Genomic DNA, 27,044 nt, shown 5'->3' on the forward strand with positions numbered 1-27,044 from the left:
CATTTTTCAGCGCTTATTAATTAGCAAGTTCGTAAAAGGAATCTTGTCAGCATGTCCTGCACTGTAACCCACAAACTGCACCATCATCCTGCACTCACAGAATTAAGATCGTGTTGATTTAAAGGGGTATTCCAATCTCGAACGTTAAATGTTCCCACATCTGGGACCCGCACCTATCTCTAGAACAGGGCCCCCTGACCCCATCTTACCTTCTGCCACTGTCGCTGTGCTCCTAGCACTGAATTACGAGGTTGCCGGGAGTACAGAAACAGCGTAGTTTGCTGTGCTATGCTGTTTCCGTAACACCCATTCACTTTAATAGGAGTTCTGGAAACAACAAAGCAAAACGCGCTTCATTGTTTCCAGAAAACCCAGCCACCTCAAAACTTTGTGGCCAAAGCCAAGCGACAGGATTGGATTGGGGTCGGGTGTGTTGTTCTAGAGATAGTTGCGGGGCACTGAGGTGGGACCCCCATCTATTGGATATTTATGGCATATCCTGTAATTATGGCATAAATGTCAGAGATGGCAATACCCCTTTAATACTAAGAATAGGAAAAACAAAATGTCAATATTCTGATTTAGGAGGGGGCGGTGGGTTGTCATGTAGAAGAAATGCAGGCTGAGGCATGATTGATTTTGATTCACTGTGTTATAGAGGTTGTACTATAAGTAGGGGAAGTAACATACATACAGTACCTTAAATGTGAAGAAACATAAAGTGCTGTTACATGGAACATACTATACTCCTATTCATTTCCTATTCATTTTCATCCGTTGAAATTTTTGCCGGGCCTAGTCATAGATAATGATCACTTTTCTTCACATGTCGTCATAAAAGTGTGTAATTTCAGTACCGTGTTCCTAATACACTAGCAAACCTGAACATAGTGAGTAATCCCCACAACTATGAGAATTACTGATAATAAAGAGGAAGATTAAGTTTCATCTGCCACTTCCAGAGGAGCATGGAGCAGTAAGCACACTGGCGATACTGGCACAGCTTGAGTTGGGGTATGTGATTCTCTATTAATAATGTATTATTTCTGAATATTGAAATTATATTGATGATGACATTTGACAAGGCCAAGATGTGAAGTTAATAGCCTAAGTTTAGTCAAAACTGTCTCAAATTGATCTACCTTCGCAGGCTTCTTGTTGTTTAGAGATGTCATTAGTGCCCACAAGCATGACACTGATGTTGGATGAGAGGGCCTGACTCACAATCTCCGTTAAAGTTCATCCCAAAAGTGTTTGATGAGGTTGAGGTCAGGGCTCTGTGCGGGCCATTCAAGTTTTTCCACACCAAACTCACCCAACCATGCCTTTATGGACCTTGTTTTGTGCACTGGGGCTCAGTCATGCTGGAACAGAAAAGGGCCTTCCCCAAACTTTTTCCACAAAGTTGGAAGAATAAAATTGTCCAAAATATCTTGGTATGCTGAAGCATTAAGATTTCCCTTCATTGGAACTAAGGGGCCTAGGCCAACTGCTGAAAAACAACCTCTTACATTATCCCTCCTCCACCAAACTTTACAGTTTGGCACAAGAAAGTCAGGTAAAAAAAAATTGCCATTTGCCAAACCCAGACTCGTCCAACAAACTGCCAGATAGAGAAACGTGATTCATCACTCCACAGAACTCGTTTCCAGAGTCTAGAGGCAGCGTGCTTTACACCACTCCATCTGACATTAGGCATTGTGCTTGGTGATATAAGGCTTGTATGCAGCTGCTCGGCTATGGTAACCCATGCCATGAAGATCCCGGGGCACAGTTTTTGCATGGATGTTATTGCCAGAGGAGGTTTGGAACTCTGCAGTTATTGAGTCAGCAGAAAGTTGGTGACTTTTATGCGATATGCGCCTCAGCACTCGGTGGCCCCGCTCTGTAACTTTGCGTGGTCTGCCACTTCGTGGCTGAGTTGCTGTGGTTTATAATAATACCACTTACATATGATCGTGGAATATCTAGGTGGAAGAAATTTCACAAACTGACTTGTTACATCCTATTACAGTACCACGCTGGAATTCAGTGAGCTCTGTACGACCCATTCTTTCATAAATGTATGTAAAGGCAGACTGCATGGCTAGGGGCTGGATTTTATACACCTGTAGCAATGGGACTGAATGAAACACCTAAGTTCAATGATTAAGAGGTGTCCTAATACTTTTATCCATATAGTGTATGTCATATTGACTTGTCAGAAGATAGCTAATGGTGAATATTCGCTTTACACATATTTCACACTGGCGGTAATAAAGATCTCTAGATGATACTGGAGATTTCGAATTTTGTCCATTTTATAAATAGTTTTTACTAGATTAATTTGAGTCATTTCAATCCTTTAACGGTTATCATCCTCAATTCATATAGGGGCATACAAAATAGACAGGACATTACATAACATGACTAGGCAAGTACAATTGTTTACTTTTTTATCTAATGGAAATGATCGCATTCTCATTGTTCGTTTAAATTGCTGGATTCTCAGGACGACTGGTTATCGATTTCATTGGACTAAAATTGCTGTGTAAATTGCTATGTCGATATTGTAGATAGCTGCTATTTACATGTGGTCAACAGCAGCAACAATAATGATGGGATTTCTTATCGCTACGTAGAGCAATATGATTTTGCTGTTGATATTAACAACTTTAAATATTTATATAGATGAGCTCTGCCTTCCACCTGAACCATTACTTATTATAATACGATGCTTTTATGCAATCTAATGTATAATTACAGGACACATTGTACTCTTATCCATATAATACATCAATTATAGTGAATTTCACAGTACGACTGCTCCTGTTGTAGCGGAGAAAGGGTTAACTGTCACATCCCATAGAAGTGACAGGACGCAGCACTGTTACTAAGTTACTCTCCTTTCCTTATCCTATTGGATAATGTCTCCTGTCTGCAATGGCCGCTGATAGGAGCTTCATCTTCTGTACTGTGCTCTGCGCACACCTCTAAGGAGGGATACAGTGAGATTCTGTATGGCAACAGCATGTAGGGGGGCAGGAGAAGGTTTACATCTTTAGGGGGTGTCGGACAGATTAGATGGGAAACAACAAGCAAGTATCCTGGCTGCTGCATTCAGCTGAACAGGCCACGTTGTGGATGTAGGCACAGGCATTGGGTGCAGGATAAGAGAATTAGCCTCAGGAGCAGATTGCCACTGCAGGATTTTCTCTCTTTATCCATCTTTCACCCTGATCCTTGCCTGCAAACAAATCCAATTCAGAAGCACCAAAAATCGTGACAATAAATGAGGTAAGCAATCCCATTCCATATGTTTATATTAGCTTCTTCTATCAATGCAAATGTCCATACAGGTCTATAGGCGAGGGAATCGTGCTGTTTGTTATTTAGCTGGCTCATGGCCATATGTTAACCCTTACATTATATATTCTCACTTCACCGGCTGGAGAATAACAAACGCCACTATCATTTACGCTGTCTGAACTTGTCTATATTCTGGTGGGATACGCTGGAAGAAGCTCTTATTTCACTGAAGCTCTTATTGTCTTTGTCGCTGTTCTATTATCATTCCTTTTACTATTATTATAACAATATTATTATTAGTAGAAGTAGCATTCACCTGGCAAGGAACTTGCCAGTTGAATAATAGTGGGTAATTTTGGAATTTGCATGTAATGTTTCACTATATCTGCAAATATTGATAATATTGAAATAAACTGTTAATAGATGTAGATAATTATGCATAATCTATGAATAAACACATATACAGTATGTAATTATTGAATTAAAGGGCCCGGTGTTACTATTCCTGCAGCGCCACTGACAGATGATGCATTGTTGCATTTCCTCAAGGAAGCGTTTTAACTTTCTGGGTAATAAAGTTTGCCCCTGTCCGTTATACCTGCAGCATATTGCACAGTTATGTTGTGATTTACAGAGTAAAAAGAAATGTGAACTATTGTTAACTTATATGGCTGCAGACACTGAGTGGGCTTCAATGCTGATGTATATAAGCGCGTTCAGCTCTGACCTACTTATCTGATATACGCATTTATATGCTTAAATGTGTGGTTTATAGGTTAAAAAATTGCTGACTAAATAGCCAACTATTTACAATGACAAAAACATTGTACATGTGAATAATAATATTCCCTGAATCTATGAGACAACAGATATAGAATAAATGGACTGTAGTCATTTAATATGCAAGCCACTGAAGTGAATTTCTGCAATACATTAGTGAAAAGAAAAAAAAAGAAAACTATAAGGCTACACTTCAAGTACCCCAGGGACATTATATATATATATATATATATATATATATATATAATTTTTTTATTTTATTTGCAAGTCACATATAAATGAGCCCGATCAACAAGGACATATTCTGTAAAGAAAAGCTTTTGCTGTGAGACCTTTACAAAGCAATTTCTGTAGAAAGGAAAGTAAATGCAGTCTCCTGTTTACCTGCATTGAGAAAAATTTAGGAAGAATGTTCTGCAGGCCTGTACCAAACTAGTTGGCAGGGTCGAAAAGACAGTGAAAATTGCACTGTAATACTATGGTGCAGTCCACGAGGGGGTGCTCTGCAGAACTGCAAGGACAATTGAGAACAAAAATAGGTTGCAATAAATTACTGGGCCGCTGTAGAACAAATGCATTCATGTTACAGGCCTTTAGTAAGCAAGGTTAACAAGTCAAAAGAAAATAATGGGGATAACCATCTGCAAATTTTGAATTGTAGCAGTGTGAATTAGACATCTGTAACCCAAAGCTCATGGATTTTTGGTTGTCATGGGTTAATGAACATTTGCACTTATAACAGTTAATGACAATTAGTTATAAGTAACATATGTAGCCTATAACAAATCAATGTGAGGCTATAAAAGTAGCTCACACCGATTCAAGGAGTTCACATACCTCAGGCGGTGGACTGCTGCCTCACTGACTGAAACCATATGCCGCCACCCCCTCCTGCACTTTAAATGTACGTGCGTCTATAGGTCGCAGATACAATTACATGCATAAGCGCCTTTCAATGACGTAAGCGGCATCATCGTGCCAATTGCGTAGTTGAATGAAAGGGCAGGGCACCCTGCCAATCAGTGCCTTTCAACAACGCAAGTGGCGTGATGACGTGATCACTTGGTTCTGGTGCTGTATTTATGTACTGAGCTTGGTACTGGTGTTGTATTTATGTACTGAACTTGGTTCTGGTGCTGTATATATGTACTGAGCTTTGTTCTGGTACTGTATTTATGCATTGAGCTTTGTTCTGGTGCTGTATATATGTACTGAGCTTAGTTCTGGTACTGTATATATGTACTGATTTTTGTTCTGGTACTGTATTTATGTACTGAGCTTGGGTCTGGTACTGTATATATGTATTGAGCATGGTTCTGAAGCCATATGTCACAAAGGGTCTGTGGACCCACTGGGCCGTACCACCTTGGCAGTAAGGCAGCTGGCCAACAGGGAGCATGTGAATGTCTATAGTTCTCTAGGTACCTGTGGCAGCTCAGACAGCAGCAGGGCAGGCTCGGCTGGGAATAGGTAGCAGGCGGACGTCAGGCGAGGTGAAGCAGGTCAGATGTGGATGCAGCACGGCACGACTTTGGCACAGCTCAGTGCTAGACCAGGAATGTATGGATTGCTTGGAACAGGAACTGGAAACAGGTGTAGGTACAGGGGCAGGGACTGGAACAGGGACTGGAACAGGAAACACACTAGGAGGCAATCACATAGACAAACTAGGGAACACAACAACGCTCAGGCATAGAACTAGGGGGCTGGACCCCTCTTATAGTCCAGGGTACTCACGGGTCAAAGTTCATCCTCGAGGTCCGGTGCGCACGGGACCTACGGGATCCGGCTGACGTGAGTGGACGCGAGCGCTGGCATATTCTGAGGAGGAGGCTGGGGCCATCGCTTGCCGACTCATGGCTGCGGCTGTCAGGGGGAGGTTGGAGCTGACAGCCCGCAGACACGGACATTACAGTATCCCCCCTCTTACGCCCCCTCTTCTTGGGACCAGAGCGAGAGAGAAACTTCTTCAGAAGAGTAGGGGCATTGAGGTTCTCCTCTGACTCCCAGGACCTCTCTCCACCAAATAAAAAGTCTTTCCTCTCACTCTCTTGGTCTCCAAGATCTCCTTGACCTCAAAGATGTCTGAGGGACCGCTGGAGGCAACCGCAGGGCTGGGAGTCTTGGAATAGTGGTTCAGGATCACTGGTTTCAGGAGCGAGACATGGAAGGAGTTGGGAATCCTGAGGGTAGGAGGCAGCCGAAGCTTGTAGACGACAGGGTTAATCTGCTGCAGGACCTCGAATGGTCTGAGGAACCTGGGTGCAAATTTACATGACGGCACCCTCAGTCGGATATTCCTGGATGACAGCCAGACCTTAATGCCAGTAAGAAATTGAGGAGGCTCTCTTCACCTTGTGTCAGCCTTCCGTTTCATGCGGTCCACTGCCATTAGGATGGAGGATCGAGTCTGCAGCCAGATCTGCAAAAAGTCTCTAAACGTGGAGTCAGCTGCAGGTACTTTGGAAGTATCAGGCACCGGGAGAGGAATTCGTGGGTGTTGGCCGTAGACAATGCAGAACGGTGTATTCCTAGTAGACTCGCTGGTGTGATTATTGTAGGAGAACTCCGCCCATGGGAGCAACTGCACCCAGTCATCATACTGCTTGGAGATGAAGTGGCGTAGGTAGTTCTCCAAAATCTGGGTGATCCTCTCGACCTGACCATTAGACTGAGCATGGTAGGCAGAGGAAAAGTCCAACTTCACGCCCAGAAGTCCGCAGAGGGTTTTCCAGAACCTCGAGGTAAACTGAACCCCCCGATCAGACACAATATGCTGTGGCAAGCCGTGCAGGCGGAATATGTGTTGGATAAATAACTTGGCCAACTGAGGAGCAGAAGGAAGACAGGTCTGAGGAATGAAGTGGGCCATCTTTGAAAATCGGTCCACCACTACCCAGACAGCACTGCATCCAGCAGAGAGAGGCAGGTCCGTGATAAAGTCCATCGCTATATGCTGCCAGGGAGCATTGGGCACCGGCAATGGCTGAAGCAGACCAGCAGGTCTGTAGTGGGTGGCCTTGTTGGCTGCACGTACAGCACAGGAAGAAACGAAGTCCACAATATCCTTGGGCAGTGTGGGCCACCAGAAATGACGAGCAATCAAATCCCGGTTCTTACGTAACCCCGCGTGACATGCCAGTCTAGAGGAGTGTCCCCAGCGGAGGATTCTTCCACGATCAGCGAGGCGCACAAAAGTCCTCCCTGGAGGAATGTCCCCAATTTGCAGGGGATTGACCTAGACAATGCAAGATGGATCAATAATGTTCTGTGGACTCTCAATGGTGTCTTCTGTCTTGAAAGACCTGGACAAGGCATTGGCCCTCACATTCTTGTCGGCCGGGCGATAATGAAACTCAAACTGAAACCTTGCAAAGAACAGTGACCACCTGGCCTGACGAGGGTTCAGCCGTTGGGCCGTCTGGAGGTAGGTAAGATTCTTGTGGTCCGTAAAAATCAAGATCGGATGAGCTGCGCCCTCTAGTAGATGTCTCCACTCCTCCAGAGCCAAATTGATGGCCAGTAACTCCCGATCCCCAATCGAGTAGTTGCGTTCTGCGGAAGAGAAGAGCTTGGGAAAGTATCCACATACCCTTGACTTGCCCTTAGGGACCTCTCTGGAACAGGAGTGCATAAGCACCGACAGAGGATGCGTCCACCTCCAACAAGATCTGCAGAGAGACATCCAGATGATGGAGGATAGAGGCTGACGTCAAGGCACTCTTCAGGCTATTGAATGCAGACTCTGCCTCAGGAGTCCACACCTTGGCGTTCATACCCTTCTTAGTAAGGTTAGAGATGGGGGAAGTCAGTTAGGAGAAATTCGGAATAAACTGCCTGTAAAAATTAGCAAATCCCAAAAAGCGCTGTATGGCCCTCAAGCCTTGAGAACGTGGCCACTCCTGGACAGACTTTACCTTTTCAGGATCCATCTCGAGACCACGATTCGAGACGATATAGCCCAGGAAGGGTAGAGCATCCTTGTCAAATACGCACTTCTCCAACTTGGCGTACAGACGATTGTTCCTTAACCGTAGCAGAACCTGATGGACATGTCTCTGGTGCGTCATAGGATCTGGGGAGAAAATCAAGATGTCATCGAGGTAGACTACAACACAAACATAGAGGAGGTCACGGAAAATGTAATTCACAAATTCCTGGAATACCACGGGAGCATTACACAGGCCGAAAGGCATTACTAGATACTCATAGTGTCCATCACAGGTGTTAAATGCAGTCTTCCATTCATCACCGTGGCGAATCCGGACTAGGTTGTAAGCCCCACGCTGGTCTAGTTTAGAACATTTTTGTTGCACCACGTATACGATCAAACAGTTTGGAGATCAATGGCAGGGGATATTTATTCTTCACCGTGATCTGGTTGAGACCACGGTAGTCGATGCAAGGACAAAGAGAGCCATCTTTCTTGTTGACGAAGAAGAACCCGGCTCCTGCCGGGGAGGAAGACTTTCGTATGAAGCCCCTTTCTAAGTTCTCTATCACATAGGAGGACATGGACAGAGTCTCGGGCAAGGAAAGAGGATATACCCTACCATGCGGAAGGGATGCACCAGGAATCAGTTCAATAGAGCAGTCATACGCCCGATACGGGGGAAATGTCTCCGCCTCCCTCTTGCTGAAGACGTCCGAAAAGGCAGCATAGTGACCCGGCAATCCTGCCAATGACAGAGGCAGCGAAGGCTGAGCCGAACTAATCCGCACCAGGCAACGACCTTGACACTCAGGGCCCCACTGGAGACCCCCTCCAGAATTCCAGTCCAGAACTGGGGCATGCAGTCAGAGCCAAGGCAGGCCCAGCAACACAGAGTTAACAGCTTTGGGCAGGACATAGAATGACAGAAGTTCAGAGTGAAGGGCTCCCACTTGGAGCCTAAGCGGCTTGGTCACAGCTAAAACTGGGTCTGGCAGAGGTAGTCCATTCACTGAGGCAACTGTCAAGGGGCTCTCCAGAGGGGTGGTGGGTCATTGCAGAAGGTCTACCAGATCTCTGCGGATGAAATTAGCAGCGGATCCAGAGTCCAGATACGCAGAGAGCTGATGCGTTTTCTCGCCGGACACTATGGTCACAGGTATGAACAATTTAGACGGAAGTCAATCTTTACCCAAGGTCGTCACTCCAAGCAACTCTAGGTTTTGGGAGTTTTGGGGGCACAGGCGCATAAGATGGCCATCGAGACTACAATAAAGACAGAGTCCAGATGTGCGTCTGCGTTGTCTCTCTTGGGTAGATAACTTATACTGGTCCGTTATTACCGACTTCTTACGAGGATCGACATCCTAGGACAGCAGAGGTTGCTGCAAAGTAGGGGACAGACTAGGAAGGGCTCCCTCCCGTTAAACCTCTTGGAGGCGTTCACGGATCCGTATATCAATCCGGGGAGAAAGAAGGATGAGGTCATCCAGGGTAGACGGCAGATCCCGGGCGGCAAGTTCGTCTTTAACTCTGGAAGATAGTCCATGCCAGAATGCAGCCACCAGAGCCTCATTGTTCCATAACAGCTCTACCGCAAGGGTGCAGAAGTGGATGGCTTACTCACTCACGGAGGTGTCTCCTTGGCGCAGGTTAATCAAAGAGGCCGCTGCAGATGAGACCGATCCAAGCTGCTCAAACACCATGCGAAAAGTCCGGAGGAAGGCAGGGAAGTCACGGGTCTCTGGTCCTTGTCTCTCCCAGATAGGGTTCGCCCATGCAAGAGCCTTGCCGGTGAGGAGAGAAATTATGAAAGTGACCCTGGCACCATCAGACGAAAATGTCCTAGCATACAGGCTGAAATGGATCTGGCATTGATTAAGAAAACCACGACAGGTACTTGCTTCTCCATCATAGCGGTCAGGAAGTGGCAAAGAAACACGTGAGTCAATACTGCCAAGAGGTTTAGACTGAGGATCCACATTGCCAGGTGGTGTAGTAGGAGGAACGGCAGCTTGTGCCTCCTGCCGACGTGCAAGGGTGTTCAACGCCTGGAGGAGTTGGTCCTGTCGAGGCCGGAGGTCCAGCATATCCGCTCGCATCTCCTGTGACGTCGTCATAGTCTTGAATCGACCAGCGGGGTCCATGGCCTGAGCGTACTGTCACGAAGGGTCTGTGGACCCACTGGGCCATACCACCTTGTCGGTAAGTCAGCTGGCCAACAGGGAGCAGGTGAATGTCTATAGTTATATAGGTACCTGTGGCAGCTCAGACAGCAGCAGGGCAGGCTCGGCTGGGACTAGGTAGCAGGCGGACGACAGGCGAGGTGAAGCAGGTCAGATGTGGATGCAGTACGGCACGACCTTGGCACAACTCAGTGCTAGACCAGGAATGTATGGATTGCTAGGAACAGGAACTGGAAACAGGCGTAGGTACAGGGGCAGGGACTGGAACAGGAAACACTAGGAGGCCATCACATAGACAAACTAGGGAACACAACAATGCTCAGGCATAGAACTAGGGGGCTGGACCCCTCTTATAGTCCAGGGTACTCACGGGTCAAAGTTCATCCACGAGGTCCGGTGCGCGCGCTACCCCTTTAAGAGCGGGCACGAGCGTGCGCGCGCACCCTACGGGATCCGGCTGAGGTGAGTGGATGAGAGCGCTGGCGTCTCCTGAGCACTCATGGCTGCGGCTGTCAGAGGGAGGTTGGAGCTGACAGCCCGCAGCCATGGACATTACACCATATATGTTAGAGCTTTGTTCTGATGCTGTAATTATATAGGATATATTTATATTAAGAAAATTACAGGGCAAATGGAATTGTTTTAAATTCATTGTATATTTAATCGGAACCTGTGTGGTAGTTTTAACCCCTTGAACCGCCACCATGCGGTAATACATGACCTGACAATATTTCAAAACATTCCCTTGTATGATTTTTTCATATATAAAATCAACTTTTAAAACGGAGCACACTATATGCTAATTATTTATCAAAGGGTCATGGAGCGGTGCCGCTATCCTGAAGAGTCACATAGTCCTGCCTCCAAACCCACCTTTCCATGGTTGATTGCCATCCCCCTGACTGATACAACTTTCACGGATGCGCCATTGCCTTGTACTACTTGGGCACGCACCGTGCAGCGAGGTGTACTCTGCCCAGCTTCATCACTGCACCACAGGGCCGCCATCAGGGGGGTATTACTGGTACTCCCGTCAGGGGCCCGGCCACATGGATGAAGTAAAAGGGGCCCGCCGGGCTGCCGTCGCCCCCCCCCCCCCTCGGACTGTTGCCCCCCCCCTCGCAACGCTCACGGGCCCCCCCTTGCAACGCTCACGGGCCCCCCCTCGCAACGCTCACGGGCCCCCCTCGCAACGCCCGCGGCACCCCCCTAGCGGCACCCCCCTAGCGACACCCCCCTAGCGACACTCCCCTAGCAACACTCGCGGCAGCCCCTGCATACCTGTTGTAGCTTCACTGGAGGGGAAGATGCAGCATGTGCTGAAGCTGCGTGTGGAGATCCCGCCCCCCAGCTCCTCTACTCTGCCGACCGGACCTGCAGGCTGGTGAGTATGTTCCCCTATCCATTCTGATTCCCATCCCCCTGACCCCATTTGTAGATTGTATAAAGTTGGTTAAAAAGTTTTTTGGTATTTTTTCATTTTCCTAGCGCTTTTTTGCCGCGATTTTCGTAATCGCGGCAAAAATGGCGCAGTTTTGCCGCGATTATATAAAAATTGCGGCAAAACCGCGTGATTTGTGCCGCAATTACGAAAATTGCATAAAAAAAAGATACAAAACATGAAAAGTGCTGTTAGGCTATATTCTCACAGTGCGGTCAAGTCACGTTTTTTTGCAAAAATTGTGGCAAAAAAATGGGATTTCACCGCACTGTGTAACTAGACTAAGGCCTTATTCAGACGGCCGCATTCGGTCCGTGACATACGGAGCGTGTATCGGCTGTACCTCACAGGCTGACCACAATTCATGGTGCCGGACTCCTAGCATCATAGTTATCAGTGTTGCTGGGAGTCCCTGCCTCTCTGCGGGAATACTGTCCCATACTGTAATGATGCTTTCAGTACGGGACCGGGGACAGTATTCCCACGGGAAGGGAGGGACTATGATCATAGATAACTGTGATGCTAGAAACCCCGCTCCCTGAACTGTGGTCGGTCCGGGAAATATGGCCGATACACGGTCCTTATATCACAGACCGAACATGGACATCTGAATAAGCCACTTACTTGCCTCCTATTTTTGGTGCGGATTGTGCACCGAAAATTCACTACAAATGACAATATTATTCACACGAACGGGTTATACGTCCGTGATATTTATTACGTCGCACGGACTTATGTTAGTGAATGGGGCCGCTCAGACTGTCAGTGAATTTCACGTAGCGTGTGTGCGCTGTGTAAAACTCACGACATGTCATATACTTGCCCGTGTTTCGCGCAGCACACACCCATTGAAGTCATTGGGTGCGTGCAAATCGTGCACGGCACACGGAAGCACTTCCGGGTGACGCGCGTGATTCGCGCTACACAGGGCCGCCATCATGGGGGTATTAGGGGTACTAGTGTAGGGGGCACGGCCAAACTTAATTGAAAGGGGGGCCCGGCAACTGCCGCGACTTGCCTTTGGTAGAAAAAAACAGGCCCCTGCAATGGGGCCTGTTCTTTTCACCAAAACAATGTCGTGAGCTGCGGGCCCCCCTCTCGTCAAACACCGCCGTGAGCTGCGGGCCCCCCTCTCATCACCGCCGCGAAACACCGCTTGCGCGCGCGCGTGAACGACCGCAAGCTCGCACCCGCGCGCGCATGACCGCGCCCACGCGCGAACGACCAGGCGCGCCGCTGAGAGGGAGGCGGTGCGCCCGCAACACAAGTCCGATCTACGGGGAAGGACAGCCACACAGGGACAGCGGTGCATAGTTTACTTACCTGCTGGCCCGCCTCCGACTCCGCCTCCTCGTCCTCCGCCTCCTCGTCCGACTCCGCCTCCTCGTCGTCCTCCTCGTCCGACTCCGCCTCGTCCTCCTTCTCCAGAGCGTAGCTGCGTAAGGAGAGGGGGAGGAGTCTAGTTGTTGTGCGGCGGCAGGAGTTCTACGATCCCCGCCATTTTCTGGAGCCTGGAGGTCAAGGACGACATCTGGACCGAAGACATCGCCTGAAGAGGACTGGAGTGGGAGCAGCTCTTCTGACACGGTGAGTAAAGTGTCTCAAAGTGCTGTTTATGTATGGCCCTGTTCACACAGAGTATTTTGCAGGCCGAAAAAATCTGCCTCAAAATTCCTTAAAGAATTTTGAGGCAGATTTTGACCTGCCCACACTATCTTGCCGCGTTTTTTGCTGCGTTTTTTGCCCGCTGCGATTGAGGACAGCAGACAAAAAACGCAGCGAAAAATGCATTTTCTGCCTCCCATTGATTTCGATGGGAGGTCAGAGGCGGAACCGCGGCAAGAAAGGACGTGCTGCTTTTTATTTTTTCCGCGACTGGCTCCCATTGATTTCAGATGAAATCAATGGGAGGCGGTTTTGGAAGTTGTTTGGTGCTGATTCTGACGCAGTGTCCGAGTCAATATCAAGGCCCAAAAACTCTGTGAACTGGGCCTTATTGTTAGGGCTTATTCAGACGAACGTGTAATACATCCGTGCAACGTGTGTGATTTTCACCCGCCTCGCACGGACCTATGTTACTCTATGGGGCCGTGCCGACTGTCAGTGATTTTCACTCTGCTGCGACTGTAATACGCTGCGGATTTTCCACAATAAAATGTGTTGCATAAAATCCGCAGTGTTCATACCTAGTGTGTTCCTACCCTAAGGCCGGATTTACACGAGCGTGTGCTTTTTGCGTGGCGTTTTGCGCATGCAAAAGGTCCATAACAGCTCCGTGTGTCAGCAGCGTATGATGCGTGGCTGTGTGATTTTCGCGCAGCCGCCATCATTATGACACTCTGTTTGTATGTTTGTAGCACGCGGTGCTTTTCTGTTTTCATTCATAGTTTATACGGCTGCGGAAGTGCTGGGCGTGATTTTCACGCACCCATTGACTTCAATGGGTGCGTGATGCGCGAACAATGCACAAATATCGGACATGTCGTGAGTTTTACGCAGCGGACACACGGACACACGCTGCGTGAAAATCACTGACAGTCGGCACGGCCCCATAGAGTAACATAGGTCCGTGCGAGGCGCGTGAAAATCACGCACGTTGCACGGATGTATTACACGTTCGTCTGAATAAGCCCTAACAATAAGGCCCAGTTCACAGAGTTTTTGGGCCTTGATATTGACTCGGACGCTGCGTCAGAATCAGCACCAAACAACTTCCAAAACTGCCTCCCATTGATTTAATCTGAAATCAATGGGAGCCAGACGCAGAAAAAAGAAAAAGCAGCACGTCCTTTCTTGCCGCGGTTCCGCCTCTGACCTCCCATCGAAATCAATGGGAAGCAGAAAATGCATTTTTCCCTGCGTTTTTTGTCTGCTGTCCTCAATCGCCGCGGGCAAAAAACGCGGCAAGATAGTTTGGGCAGGTCAAAATCTGCCTCAAAATTCGGTGCGCAGTTCGCGGGTGCGCATGCGCGGGAGTTTGCGGGTACACGCGATCGGTCGCACGGGCGGCAGTGTTTGACGGCCCCCATGACGACCCCCATGCTACCCAGGGCCGCCATCAGGGGGGGGTATTATGGGTACTGATGTGAGAGGCCCGGCCAAACCTAATTGAAAGGGGGGCCCGCAGCTCACGACATTCTTTTGGTGAAAAAAACAAGCCCCATTGCAGGGGCCTGTTTTTTTTTTCTACCAAAGGCAAGTCGCGGCAGTTGCCGGGCCCCCCTATCAATTAGGTTTGGCCGGGCCTCTCACATCAGTACCCATAATACCCCCCCTGATGGCGGCCCTGGGTACCATGATATGGTGCTGGACGGAGTACCGTTAACAGGCGGTGCCACGGTAGGGGGGCCCAGAAAATTTAGCTGTAGGGGGCCCTGAAATTCCTGATGGCGGCCCTGCTGCACCACACATGCCAGGGGAGTACAAGGCAACGGCGCTTCTGCAAGAGTTGGAGGAGGCTGCTAGTGATGTAGAGCAGCCAGGGGGATGTCAATCAAGATCTGAGGGGTGGGGCGCCATTTCAATTTTCACCTCAGGCAGCAGAAGAGCTAGAATTGGCGCTGTTCATATACAACATTTTTTGTACGGTTTTATTGTAGGAAACTTACTTATCACATATGGAATATAGGCCAGAAATGCTTCAACATTTTTAGGTATATTTTGTATTAAGACAGTATTGTGGCATGAAAGGTATCTCTTCAGCTAAATACCCAGTAATGATTCTCCTAAAATTGTCTAAATAATAACATGATATGATATCTGTGCTATCTCCTTGGACAGTGTGTGATGTCATCTTCTGACCGAAAGTTGTAAGGATGGCAAGGACCTTAATAGGTTTAGTCACTCATATACAGTATATACCATGCGCATAATATTTAATACAAAATTGGTGATAGAACTGAAAGAGAGAGACAAATTTGAGGAAGATAGATAGATACATATGAGATAGATAGATAGTTATTAAAAAGGTTGTCAATTTTGGAAAAACCCAGTTAAAACCGAGTTAATAGAGAGGGGTCTCCTATTCAGGACCCTCATTTATTAGTCAATGAGGAGATTGGCAACAAAAAGAGTCTCTTGCTCTGGAGGATCCAGCATGTGCATGCATTACATGGACAGTCCATTGATTTTAATTAAACCTGTGTAATACTCAATTTCTCCTGTAGTGTCGCTGCAAGGAAATTGAACAATTGCTTTCTGATTCTCCCGCAGATTACAGCTGATCACTAGGGGTCGCAGCATCAGGAGACCCTGTGATCAGCTTATTTTCAGAGAGCACTTCTAACCGAAAAGAAATGTCCAAATACGATATGAGATAGAGAGACAGATTTTAAAGAGAGAAATCGATATTAGATTGATGGTCCATTCTTGGCATACAGTAGCTGCTCATTTTGATATACACAGGCGTCTGTCTATAAAGCGGGCAACTGCTTTATAAAAAAAAATTTGCAGTTTGCAGCACCCAGATAGAGAATAATTTTTTGGGGTTATCTAGTTTGGAAATAAAGATGACTTTGGGGTAACCTAATAACTATAGCACTGTAAGTTTAACAAGGGAGCATACACAATGTCTAGAGGAAAGAAGGTTTCTACACAAACATAGAAGGGGATTCTTTACTGTAAGAGCAGTGAGACTATGGAACTCATTGCCATAGGAAGTTGTTATAGTGAATTCACTGAAAGAGTTTAAAAGGGGCCTGGATGTCTTTCTTAAATGTGTAATAATATTACAAGTTATGTTTACTGGAGATGGGTCGTTGATCCAGGGATTTATTCTATTTGTCATGGTTTTTTTTCCTTCCTTCCATCAACATTCCAGGAGAATAGGTTGAACTGGATGGACATATGTCTTTTGTCAAACTTACTATGTTAGTTCCTTATTACATAGTATACCTTGTCCTGGAGTTTTATTTATTAATTTCACACTATTTATATAGTGCTGACAATTTCTACAGAGCTGTACATATAATGCATTCACATTTATGACTGTCCCCAATCGAGCTTACAATCACAATCTCACAATTTTTGTTTTGTAAGGAAACACAGATTTTCTAGGTCCAATTTGTGTCCATGTATGTGTGAGGATGCTAGAGAAAATTCATGCAAGCCAAATGAGTACGTACGTACGTACGTACGTACGTACGTACGCACGCACGTACGTACGTACAAGGACCTTTAATATTGGTGGTAGACTTTCAATAATAGTCTCTGACCAAAGGCCGCCATTCACAGCTATCATTCCCATAAACATACACGTTCAGCTCGGATGGAGTGGAAATGAATGGATATTGGTAAAAGACAACCTGGCCGATTCATGTGAGCACCATCATAGACATTAGACTGTTGGTGGATTTTGCTCAACATGGCAAGACCTGATAACTGAAATCTAATGTCTACAGACAGCTGAAGCTACTGAGATCCCTCTTTTTCTATGCATTTTCTAATTTTCCTAAGTGCCTATATGTAATCTTGTTATATAAACATCACTGTAACATGTTAGTTTTCCCACTTCAAGTTGTGAAACATATTTGAGACCACACTATGTCAGAAGAAGAAATCTTGGCACAATACAAGGGTTGAGGAGGAAACCTGAACTATCTTGGAAACTTAGATTTTCAACCTTTAGGTCATTACAGGAAAACTTTTTATTTTGCTTTTTTACGTTTTTGTTTTGCTCCTTAGCAATAGACAGCAGATTAAGAATTTGTTAGGAATAGTACACGCAGACATAGTGTGACATTGTAGTCTATTGGAAAGGGGCAAATGACAGAATTGAAATATCTGTGTTGAATATATTAGCGGTAGAAAACTTTTTTATTTTAACTACGAATGTTCTACTTTTGATAGCCAATATAATATAACGGCTACTACTTGCCTTATACAAGTAAGAGGTTCTGCTGACATACTGACCAAGACTATCTGACCCTATGCCTTTTTATTTGCTTGTATTGTGTCTTTTCTATGGATATATATATATATATATATATATATATATATATATATATATATATATTATAGATATATGTAATATAATAAGGTCTCTGCATTTTCTTAGAATACAGTGATAGTAAAGAGAATTATGACTTATAATGCCATACCTTTTATTATAACAGCATGCCTTTTATATTATTCAATAGCATGTTAAAATGTTTCTGATGCCAACATAAAATAGGTCACGAAAAAGAACAGTTCAGGCTAAGTGGTCCTTACATCATGGAAACTGTAACCATAGCTACTGCATCCTGTCACTATGGCAACACGTTTTCTCTGTCAGCATCCATCCACATGTGTTACTTTTCCATTTACTTGGCAGGAATTACATAAAGGGATCCATTCTGCTAAGTGCCTGTTAAATGAATTCAGGCAAACATGACATAGACTCCTCCCCCCCACAAATAAACAATTAAATATGGCCCATGAGAAGGTGGTTTGTACTCTCCATGAGACAGGACAGAACTGTGTACCAGCTGAATGATTCACAAAGTTTCAAGAAGAGAAAACTTCTATATCCTTGAAAAATCTGCTGCGGGAGGGGAGGGGGGGGGGGCTGTGTGGCACTCTCTACAAGAGGAAGCTGTTCATTATTTCACCATATAGTCTCATTAGCCTCAGTTATACAATCTGTTTTCGTCGACACTGACCTCTTTAATTTATTTTCTTTTAATTTATTGTTATGTGAAAAAACAAATTACACCTTATTGATTGATAGAGAAAGCAAACATGTCGAGGGGGAGAGAGATATCGGGAAAGAAGTTGGGGGGGGGGGGAAACTGATTCTTTGCCCCGGGTGCTGGAGAACCTAGCTACGCCTTTGGGTTAAGCAATGTAGCATGTGAGGCATAAAGTTAAGTGATCGCATTTGGTTGGAAGCCTTGCGGATACCTGATCTTCTTATTACTACCCGCGTACTATTTGCCCATTGCTGATTCATTGAATAAGGTGTTTATGTCCACTGGCATTCACCTGCTGTGAAAGTAAAAATGCTATCACTGTGCGTGTTTAAGAGAATCTGTAACTAGTTTAGTAATGCCCAATCTCCTAGCTAATCTAATAAGTGCTGTCACACTGATAATGCTAGTGAAAATGGTGTCCCAAAAAGTTTATTATTTTAAAAGTTATGAGCTTTTTTCTAAATATGCAAATGAGACCTAAGGTGGAGCTACGTCACAGGCTTTGACGCTGTCCTATCAGCATGAAGCTGCTTTACACAGTGTGAGAGACTGAGGCTGGATGGAAGGGGCATCACTTCAAATAGCCATATCTCGGGCTGTGGACCACCTAGAACAGTGCTTCTTGTGGCATGAAAGATGAGATTCTATTCTTTCATATGGTACCAGGATCGCAGTTTTAACTGTGAAACAACTAAGTATCACCAGTTAAAAACGCAGGAATGGAAGCTGTATACTATACTAGTATAGAAAACCCGTTACACAGGTTTGCTAGCAAAATGAATGATAAGTATTTATAAATGTGCTCTTTGAGGACGACATTGTTCATTACAGGCTTCTCTTACTTCAGGGTTTTGCCTTCTTAACGCCTTGTTTTGGGAATTGGTTTCTCGTTGTTCCTGGCGTTCCTCTGCACATAGTTGCTCTTTGTAATCTCTGAGACAAATATATATGATGATTATCAGCATTGTCCCCTTTATAATAATATATATTATTGGATAACTATGCCTGCAATTCTCTTATGTAAAAGAATTGTGTCTTGGTATTTTTTTGAGATAAGGGAATTGCATGCACAGTAATTCCTAATTACTCCTAAAAATAAGAAAATCGTGAATCAAATCAAAAATCGTCCATAGAGTTGAGAAAAATCTAGATTTTATTATTTTGCAAAATCGTCCAGCCCTACACACAGTGATAACTCAGAGTACAGATCATGAAGTTATGTTACCTGCAGTCCTATGCAACACCACAGATAATACACAGTGATAACTCTCTGAGTACAGATAATATAGTAGCTGGTACCTGCAGCCCTATGTAACACCACAGATAACACAGTGATAACTCTCTGAGTATAGATAATGTAGTAGTGTTACCTGCAGTCCTATGTAGTACCACAGATAACACAGTGATAACTCTCTGAGTATAGATAATGTAGTAGTGTTACCTGCAGTCCTATGTAGTACCACAGATAACACAGTGATAACTCTCTGAGTATAGATAATGTAGTAGTGTTACCTGCAGTCCTATGTAACATCACAGATCACGCAGTGATAACTCTCTGAGTAGGGATAATGTAGTAGTGTTACCTGCAGTCCTATGTAACACCACAGATAACAGTGATAACTCTCTCTGAGTATAAATAATGTAGTAGTGTTACCTGCAGTCCTATGTAACACCACAGATAACACACAGTGATAACTCTGAGTACAGATAATGTAGTAGATGCACACACAGAAATATATACACATACAGCGATACATATATAGGCACTTAGACACACAAATACACACACACACACACACACACAAAGACACACGTACACACACAAAGACACATACACACACATACTGGAACTTATACACAGAAACACAGAGACACACAGACAAATAGGGACACAAACAACAGACAGACTGAGCACTCACATCTCCTTCCTCACAGGCTTCTTGCAGGTCGGGCTGTTGGCGGAGCTAACTGTACCTCGGACACCACGTCCTTGCCAAATATATATATATTAGATGATCACACTGTGTTGCTGGGCTGGGAAGAGGAGAACATACAGAAAACATTACACTGCCCAGAGTGAAAAGAAAGTCACCTCCTATTTGGGTATTATAGCCAAATTAGCATATGTAGAAAAATGCTCATAACTTTGCAAATAATAAACATTTTTGAAAAAAAAATCACACTGTAGTTATCAGCATCATAGCGCTGATTAGATTAGTTAGAATATAGGGCACTAATAAACTAGTGACAGAGCTTCTTTAAGGCCTTGTTCACACAGTGCAGTCGTCTTTTAGCCAAAACCAGGAGTGACATCAGGTGATCAGGGAAAAAGCCCAGTTGATGCGGTTTTGACCTAGGTCCACCTTTCATGTAGAGCTCATAAACAAGATTTAGGATAACAAGGCACCAGAAGTTCAGACTGGGGGAATGTTTGTAGGTCTGGCACAAGGTCAGCAATGGATGTCAGTGAATAAGTATAGATAATAGGGGAAGGCTGGTGCTCTGCAACAATGACGTATACAGGACAAAGTCTGCTGGCTCAACTTACATGAGTACAAGATTACCAACTTGGCACTAAGACAGGCACCCTCCTGGTGAGTTCATATAATTTTGGCTTAGCATTGATTGGCCATAGAAATGCATGCTGGCCAGTCACATCTGCCATGCATAGGCGCAATGCAGTGGCATCAGACTGGTTCTATAGAACATGCTGCAGTGTACCCTGGTAAATCTCCTACACCCTAATGGATCACACACACAGTTTTAATGCAGTTTTTGGCTCAAGGAGTGGACACAGAAGAAAGGACATGCATCAGTCTTAATTTCTTTCTTTCCTTTTGGATTCCTTTGTGGCTTTGGCTCATAAAACTGAGACAACTTAAAGAGGCTCTGTCACCAGATTTTGCAACCCCTATCTGCTATTGCAGCAGATCGGCGCTGCAATGTAGATTACAGTAACGTTTTTATTTTTAAAAAACGAGCATTTTTGGCCAAGTTATGACCATTTTCGTATTTATGCAAATGAGGCTTGCAAAAGTACAACTGGGCGTGTTGAAAAGTAAAAGTACAACTGGGCGTGTATTATGTGCGTACATCGGGGCGTGTTTACTACTTTTACTAGCTGGGCGTTGTGTATAGAAGTATCATCCACTTCTCTTCACAACGCCCAGCTTCTGGCAGTGCAGATCTGTGACGTCACTCACAGGTCCTGCATCGTGTCGGCACCAGAGGCTACAGATGATTCTGCAGCAGCATCAGCATTTGCAGGTAAGTAGCTACATCGACTTACCTGCTAACGCCGATGCTGCTGCAGAATCATCTGTAGCCTCTGGTGCCGACACGATGCAGGACCTGTGAGTGACGTCACAGATCTGCACTGCCAGAAGCTGGGCGTTGTGAAGAGAAGTGGATGATACTTCTATACACAACGCCCAGCTAGTAAAAGTAGTAAACACGCCCCGATGTACGCACATAATACACGCCCAGTTGTACTTTTACTTTTCAACACGCCCAGTTGTACTTTTGCAAGCCTCATTTGCATAAATACAAAAATGGTCATAACTTGGCCAAAAATGCTCGTTTTTTAAAAATAAAAACGTTACTGTAATCTACATTGCAGCGCCGATCTGCTGCAATAGCAGATAGGGGTTGCAAAATCTGGTGACAGAGCCTCTTTAATTACCCAGTGCTTTGGGGTTTCTTGTGTATTCTACTATGGGATGTCCTTGTGTGGATATCTTGTTTTAAACATGTATTTTTATCATGGCCTGTGTGCCAGAATACTTTATTTATCAGTTTTTAATTATACAGAATGGAAAAACACAATCAAAGAATAAAATAAAAAAACTAAGACAAAAACATCACCAAAAACAGCATTAAAACTGTGTGTGCGTGATCCTGGCCGTGGGTTGCAGTTATTGTTGCAGTTTTTTTTTAGCCAAATACAAGACTGGATCCAAAAAGAAGGAAAAGTATAAATATTTCTTTTTTTTATCCACTCCTGTGTATGGTGGTAAAAACTGTCACACAACTGAATTTGTGATTCCAGCCTTATGTTGACTTGTCTTTTGTTGAAGTATTTCTATGAGTTGGAAGTAGCTGAGAAATGTAACAAACGTTCTAGGAAATATTTCTTGAAATATTAGAAGCTGGGAATAAAATGATTGTATCTGCCAGAACTGCAGTCTGTTTCTAGATGGATTTAAATTGCAAATGAGAAAAGACTGAACATTGTGTATTCAGGGGGTGGTAAAAAGCTCATACACCTAAAGCGTACCTAACGTTCAGGTGACTTTTCAGAATATTCTGTCATATGTTAGTGCATGAGGAATAACACTATTTCTGGCCATTATATGACTTGTATGTGGCACTATTTAACAGTTTTCTCCTCTACAGGCTCTATCTCTAATTCTCAGTTCTCTCTGAGCTAGTGGGCGGAGCTTAACTTCTATCATGTCTTCTATAAACTGCACATATAGAAGAGGAGAATCCTTCTCTTCTATTACTATCTATCAACATATATAAAAGCTGCAGCAGCAGCATGTAGGAGATTATACATAAGTAACGAGTAGTGTAGCTGAGAATCCAGCACTGGGGTGACATAGAAATCTTACCAGCAGCGTGTCTGTGTGTTTCTCTCTTGCTCCTGCTTCCTTCCCCTGTTCATCCCTCCCCCTCCATTGACTTGTATGCAGTGTGTCTGTTGCTGACTCACTCTATCTACTCCCTCTTCCTGCTTGCCCCTCCCTTTTCCATGGACTTGTGTAGGCAGGCAGTGAAGAGCCATACCCCCACCTTCGGCAGCCCGTCTGTAACAGAAACAGAATTTCTGGCTTACATTTGTCGGGCCTCAGGTAACCCCACCTCGTTCCCCAAAACCAACCCTTTTTTGGTAAAGTGCCATGAGTGTCGGAAATGATCAAATAGACGCTTGATAAATCCCCCCCAATAATTTTCTAATAGGATACAATACCTTTATACCTTTGATCATGGTTTGACACTTCTGCGCTAATGATTGTAAAAGACACCTGTTTATATTTACCATCCACCAGAATTTGTCTTCTGATGTGCGCAATTTTTTTCACATTAGTTTCAGTTATGATTTCAGTAAGAATTGTTGTTTGTCAGTGCTTTCAGCATAAAGAGTTATGTGTACCCACAGCTATAACTTTAAACAACATAGATAACAAAACTTTTCATAAACTTGATCTGCCCATCATCTGGTACCTAACCTGTCGCTTTCTAGCTGTTGCGAAACTACAACTCCTAGCATGCCCTGACAGCCGGAGCAATTTCCAGTGCAGTGCAATTATTTTAATCTTTGCAGGTCTAGAAACAAATATGTAAAGAGCAGTTAACCACTATTTTATATCCTGTGCTAGTAACATGACAGAACTCACTGCTAATGCCTTATTATTTATAATTGTAGGACACACCATGTTGACCAGCATAGCAGAACGCATAATGTACTGCCTAACAGGCAAAACCCCAAATTCTGTGGGTCCAGCGGACATTTCAGAAACCAGCGATGGCTTCGATTTTCTCGAGGTAAAGCCAGGCCGTGTTTTAAGAGTACGACACATCTTGCCTTCTCGTTCTGGAGGTGGGGAGGAGGAGGAAGTAGAGGATGTAAAGAATTCAGGACGAGGACTGATCCACTGCAAGCGTCGAATAACCGTATATCGCAACGGGCAGCTTGTAATAGAAAATCTTGGTGCCACCCTTCGTTCTGAGATCTTGCATTGCCGCAATGGGAATACTGAACCAGCTGGTACATTGGAAGTAGAGCTTTCAGATTATACCAGCACAGGAAATGAAAGTGCTGGAGGAAAGGAGGGTGATCTACCGCCTGGGAGGCGCAGGAAGCGTAAGCCAAAGAAAGTTGTGCAGGTTGACTGCCAAAGACGAGTTACTAGCTGCAAAGGCACACATTCTGATGTGGTCCTCTTCTTCATTCATGGTGTTGGAGGTTCTCTTGACATATGGAAAGAACAACTGGATTTCTTCTCTAAACTTGGGTATGAAGTTGTAGCACCAGATTTGGTAGGGCATGGCTCAAGTGCAGCACCACAGATAGGTGCTGCTTATACCTTTTATGCCCTTGCTGAGGACATGAGATGTGTGTTCAAGCGCTATGGCAAGAAAAGGAATATCTTGGTGGGACATTCATATGGGTAAGTTAGCAAACTAAAATACATTTTTAGATTTTCTTGTCAAACATGTTTATTTGCTTTTCATGTTCATATTCTATTCACTTTGTGATACATCAATAACGTCTTAAATATATGGGAACCTGATGTTTTTGTTCAAGCAGATTTTATCTCTAATTTTACCTATGTATAACCTAGAAAATTAAAAGCAGGCCTCAAAAAACAAGAACAGTGATAAGAACGATAATGATAATGGTGAGGATTATTGACCACATTCCTCAGGGAACTACATATAGTAAAGCATTAAAAGCTTTATTTTAGTGTAATCAGATGTTACATTTTTACTGACCGGACACTGGCCCACATTTATTATTGAATTTACCTCTTAAGGTAAGGATTGGTTAACTTGTAAATATACTTTTAGACTCATTTACCAAAGGCAAAGGTTAAAAAAGGCGCAAATTAGTGGTGCAAATGTATGGCTGCTTTTAGCAGACATAAAAAGTATTCTTAAACAAACAAATACCAAATGCGCCAATTAGGCAAATTCCTTGCTAGTTATCCTCTCAAATTTCATTGGTACAACATATATTATTATTATTAATAAATGTTGACCACTGTCTTTTGTTGTCAAACTGTCAGTGTTCTAAACCTTATAAATATGCAGCAGAAACGTGGTACATGATTCTCCATCAGGTCGCGTGACACTCAGTAGAGATTTTTTCCTTTCCTGTCTTTAGATACACAGCTCTCAATGAGCAATGTGAATACAATAAAAAAGGAGTCAATGTTGCTTTCTCTATTGGTCCCGGTGATGACGTTTGCCGGGACAGGAGTTATATAATCCTAGTGCAACTCTGCTAACTACCTCCCCAACTAACTTTGACTATAGTGCTAACCCAGATGGAATAACCCTAACTAGGTCAAGTTATATATCAGAATAAACAGTAGTTAATACCAAATAAAATTTGAATTAATTTTGGGTTTGGAAATGGAAAAGTGTATTTTTCATGCAAAAAACATACTAAGTATATAAATATGTTCCTTAACCCCTTAAAGACCAATTATAAGTGTCATAGACAGCTAAACACCTATTAAAGGAGGCTACTGGACTTGTGTATACATGGCTCTCAATAAGCGCCTTGACATTACTACTGTGTCTAGCTAGACACACATTATCAGGGCTGTTTCGCCTGTAACTGGGGCTGCTATGATAGCCCCAGTTACAGGAGAAATATATAGTGTAAAAAAAAAAACTGTGAAAATAAGACAAATAATAATAATAAAATGATTTAAAAAAAATGAAAAACTCCTAATACCCCGCTCAATTGTGGGTGAAGCCCTCGTCCGGATGCAATTCACCTATATTAACCATGTTACATATTAAAAGAAACGGTAGACTAAAGCGTACAAAAGAAAAATTTAAAATGTCAAAATGTTTAATATTCTTTACAGACTAAAAACCCAATAAATTTAAGAAAACATACTATGTCTGCAAAAAAAAACATAAAGTCCTGTCTGCTATGTCAAAAAAAATATCTAAAAAATCACTTCAATAGCATAACAAATAAAAAGTTATAACCGTTTAACCAGCATGAAAATTGCTAAAAAGTGTCTGGTCATTAATTCTAAAAAATATATGGTACTAAGGGGTTAAAGAAAGTTCTATATGTCATAAAATCACTTCACAATCTCAGCTTAAGGGTAAATATATGACGGTCTTTATTGACATTAGTGCTGCTATTGCCCTCAGTTATTATAAAGTGTGAATGGAATGATCACATGATTTACATCTGTGATTTTGCATTATGGTTTGTTAGATTCTACTGTACTCGAGAGTAATGAGCGTGAATCATAGATAGAGGGTGATGAGTTCGTATCACAGACAAATGAAAACAAACACAAAAGATCTGGATCAGTCATTGCGTTTCCCTATTATTATACACGTGGACATGTTAATGCGCGGTTTTATTGGACATGATAAGAATGTTTATTACCAGTCAATCAGCTTGTTACTATTGGAGTGCATTACTACAGTTTGACATTTTAGGACATTATTTTTAATACTACACTAGTCTTATGCCGGTGATATTAGGTGAGATCCTCATTCGCAATAGTCAGTTATTTGCTTTTCCGTGCTTTCTTTATACCAGTGATCTTGGAGGCACTTGTTATTTTGATGCACTTGCCATTTTTACGTGGAATTTTGGGATTGTCATGTTTTTATAACATTCAGATACTTTTGCTGTGATAATGCCCAGCTAGTAGTCGGCGGGATGGTAATGCAGGTAAGCCAAGACAATTGATAGTTGTAGGGGATTCTATAATCAGGAAGACGGATAGAATAATTTGTCGCCAAGACCGCCTCAACCGAATGGTTTGCTGTCTCCCTGGTGCCAGGGTTCGGCATGTGGTGGAATGGGTGGACAAATTGCTGGGAGGGGCTGGTGATGATCCAGCTGTTGTGGTCCATGTCGGTACCAACGACAGAATAAATGGTAGGTGGAGGAGCCTTAAGAATAATTTTAAAGAACTAGGCTACAAGCTGAAGGGAAGGACCTCCAAGGTTGTATTCTCAGGAATACTGCCTGTGCCATG

General features: G+C 44.0%; 1 protein-coding gene across 1 annotated transcript in view; it reads left to right on the forward strand.

Annotated features, from left to right (window-relative positions):
• Window positions 1-2,940: 2,940 nt before the first annotated feature.
• ABHD8 (abhydrolase domain containing 8) overlaps window positions 2,941-27,044 on the forward strand; it is a 32,104-nt gene continuing 8,000 nt past the window's right edge. Inside the window, exons 1-2 of the mRNA XM_075825516.1 lie at window positions 2,941-3,276; window positions 23,726-24,470. Of these exons, the coding sequence (XP_075681631.1) occupies window positions 23,734-24,470 (737 nt within the window). The 5' untranslated portion in view covers window positions 2,941-3,276; window positions 23,726-23,733. The remainder of the gene's footprint in view (window positions 3,277-23,725; window positions 24,471-27,044) is intronic.

The sequence above is a fragment of the Rhinoderma darwinii genome, chromosome 1 (genome assembly GCF_050947455.1).
Source record: "Rhinoderma darwinii isolate aRhiDar2 chromosome 1, aRhiDar2.hap1, whole genome shotgun sequence".
Classification (NCBI taxonomy): domain Eukaryota; kingdom Metazoa; phylum Chordata; class Amphibia; order Anura; family Rhinodermatidae; genus Rhinoderma; species Rhinoderma darwinii.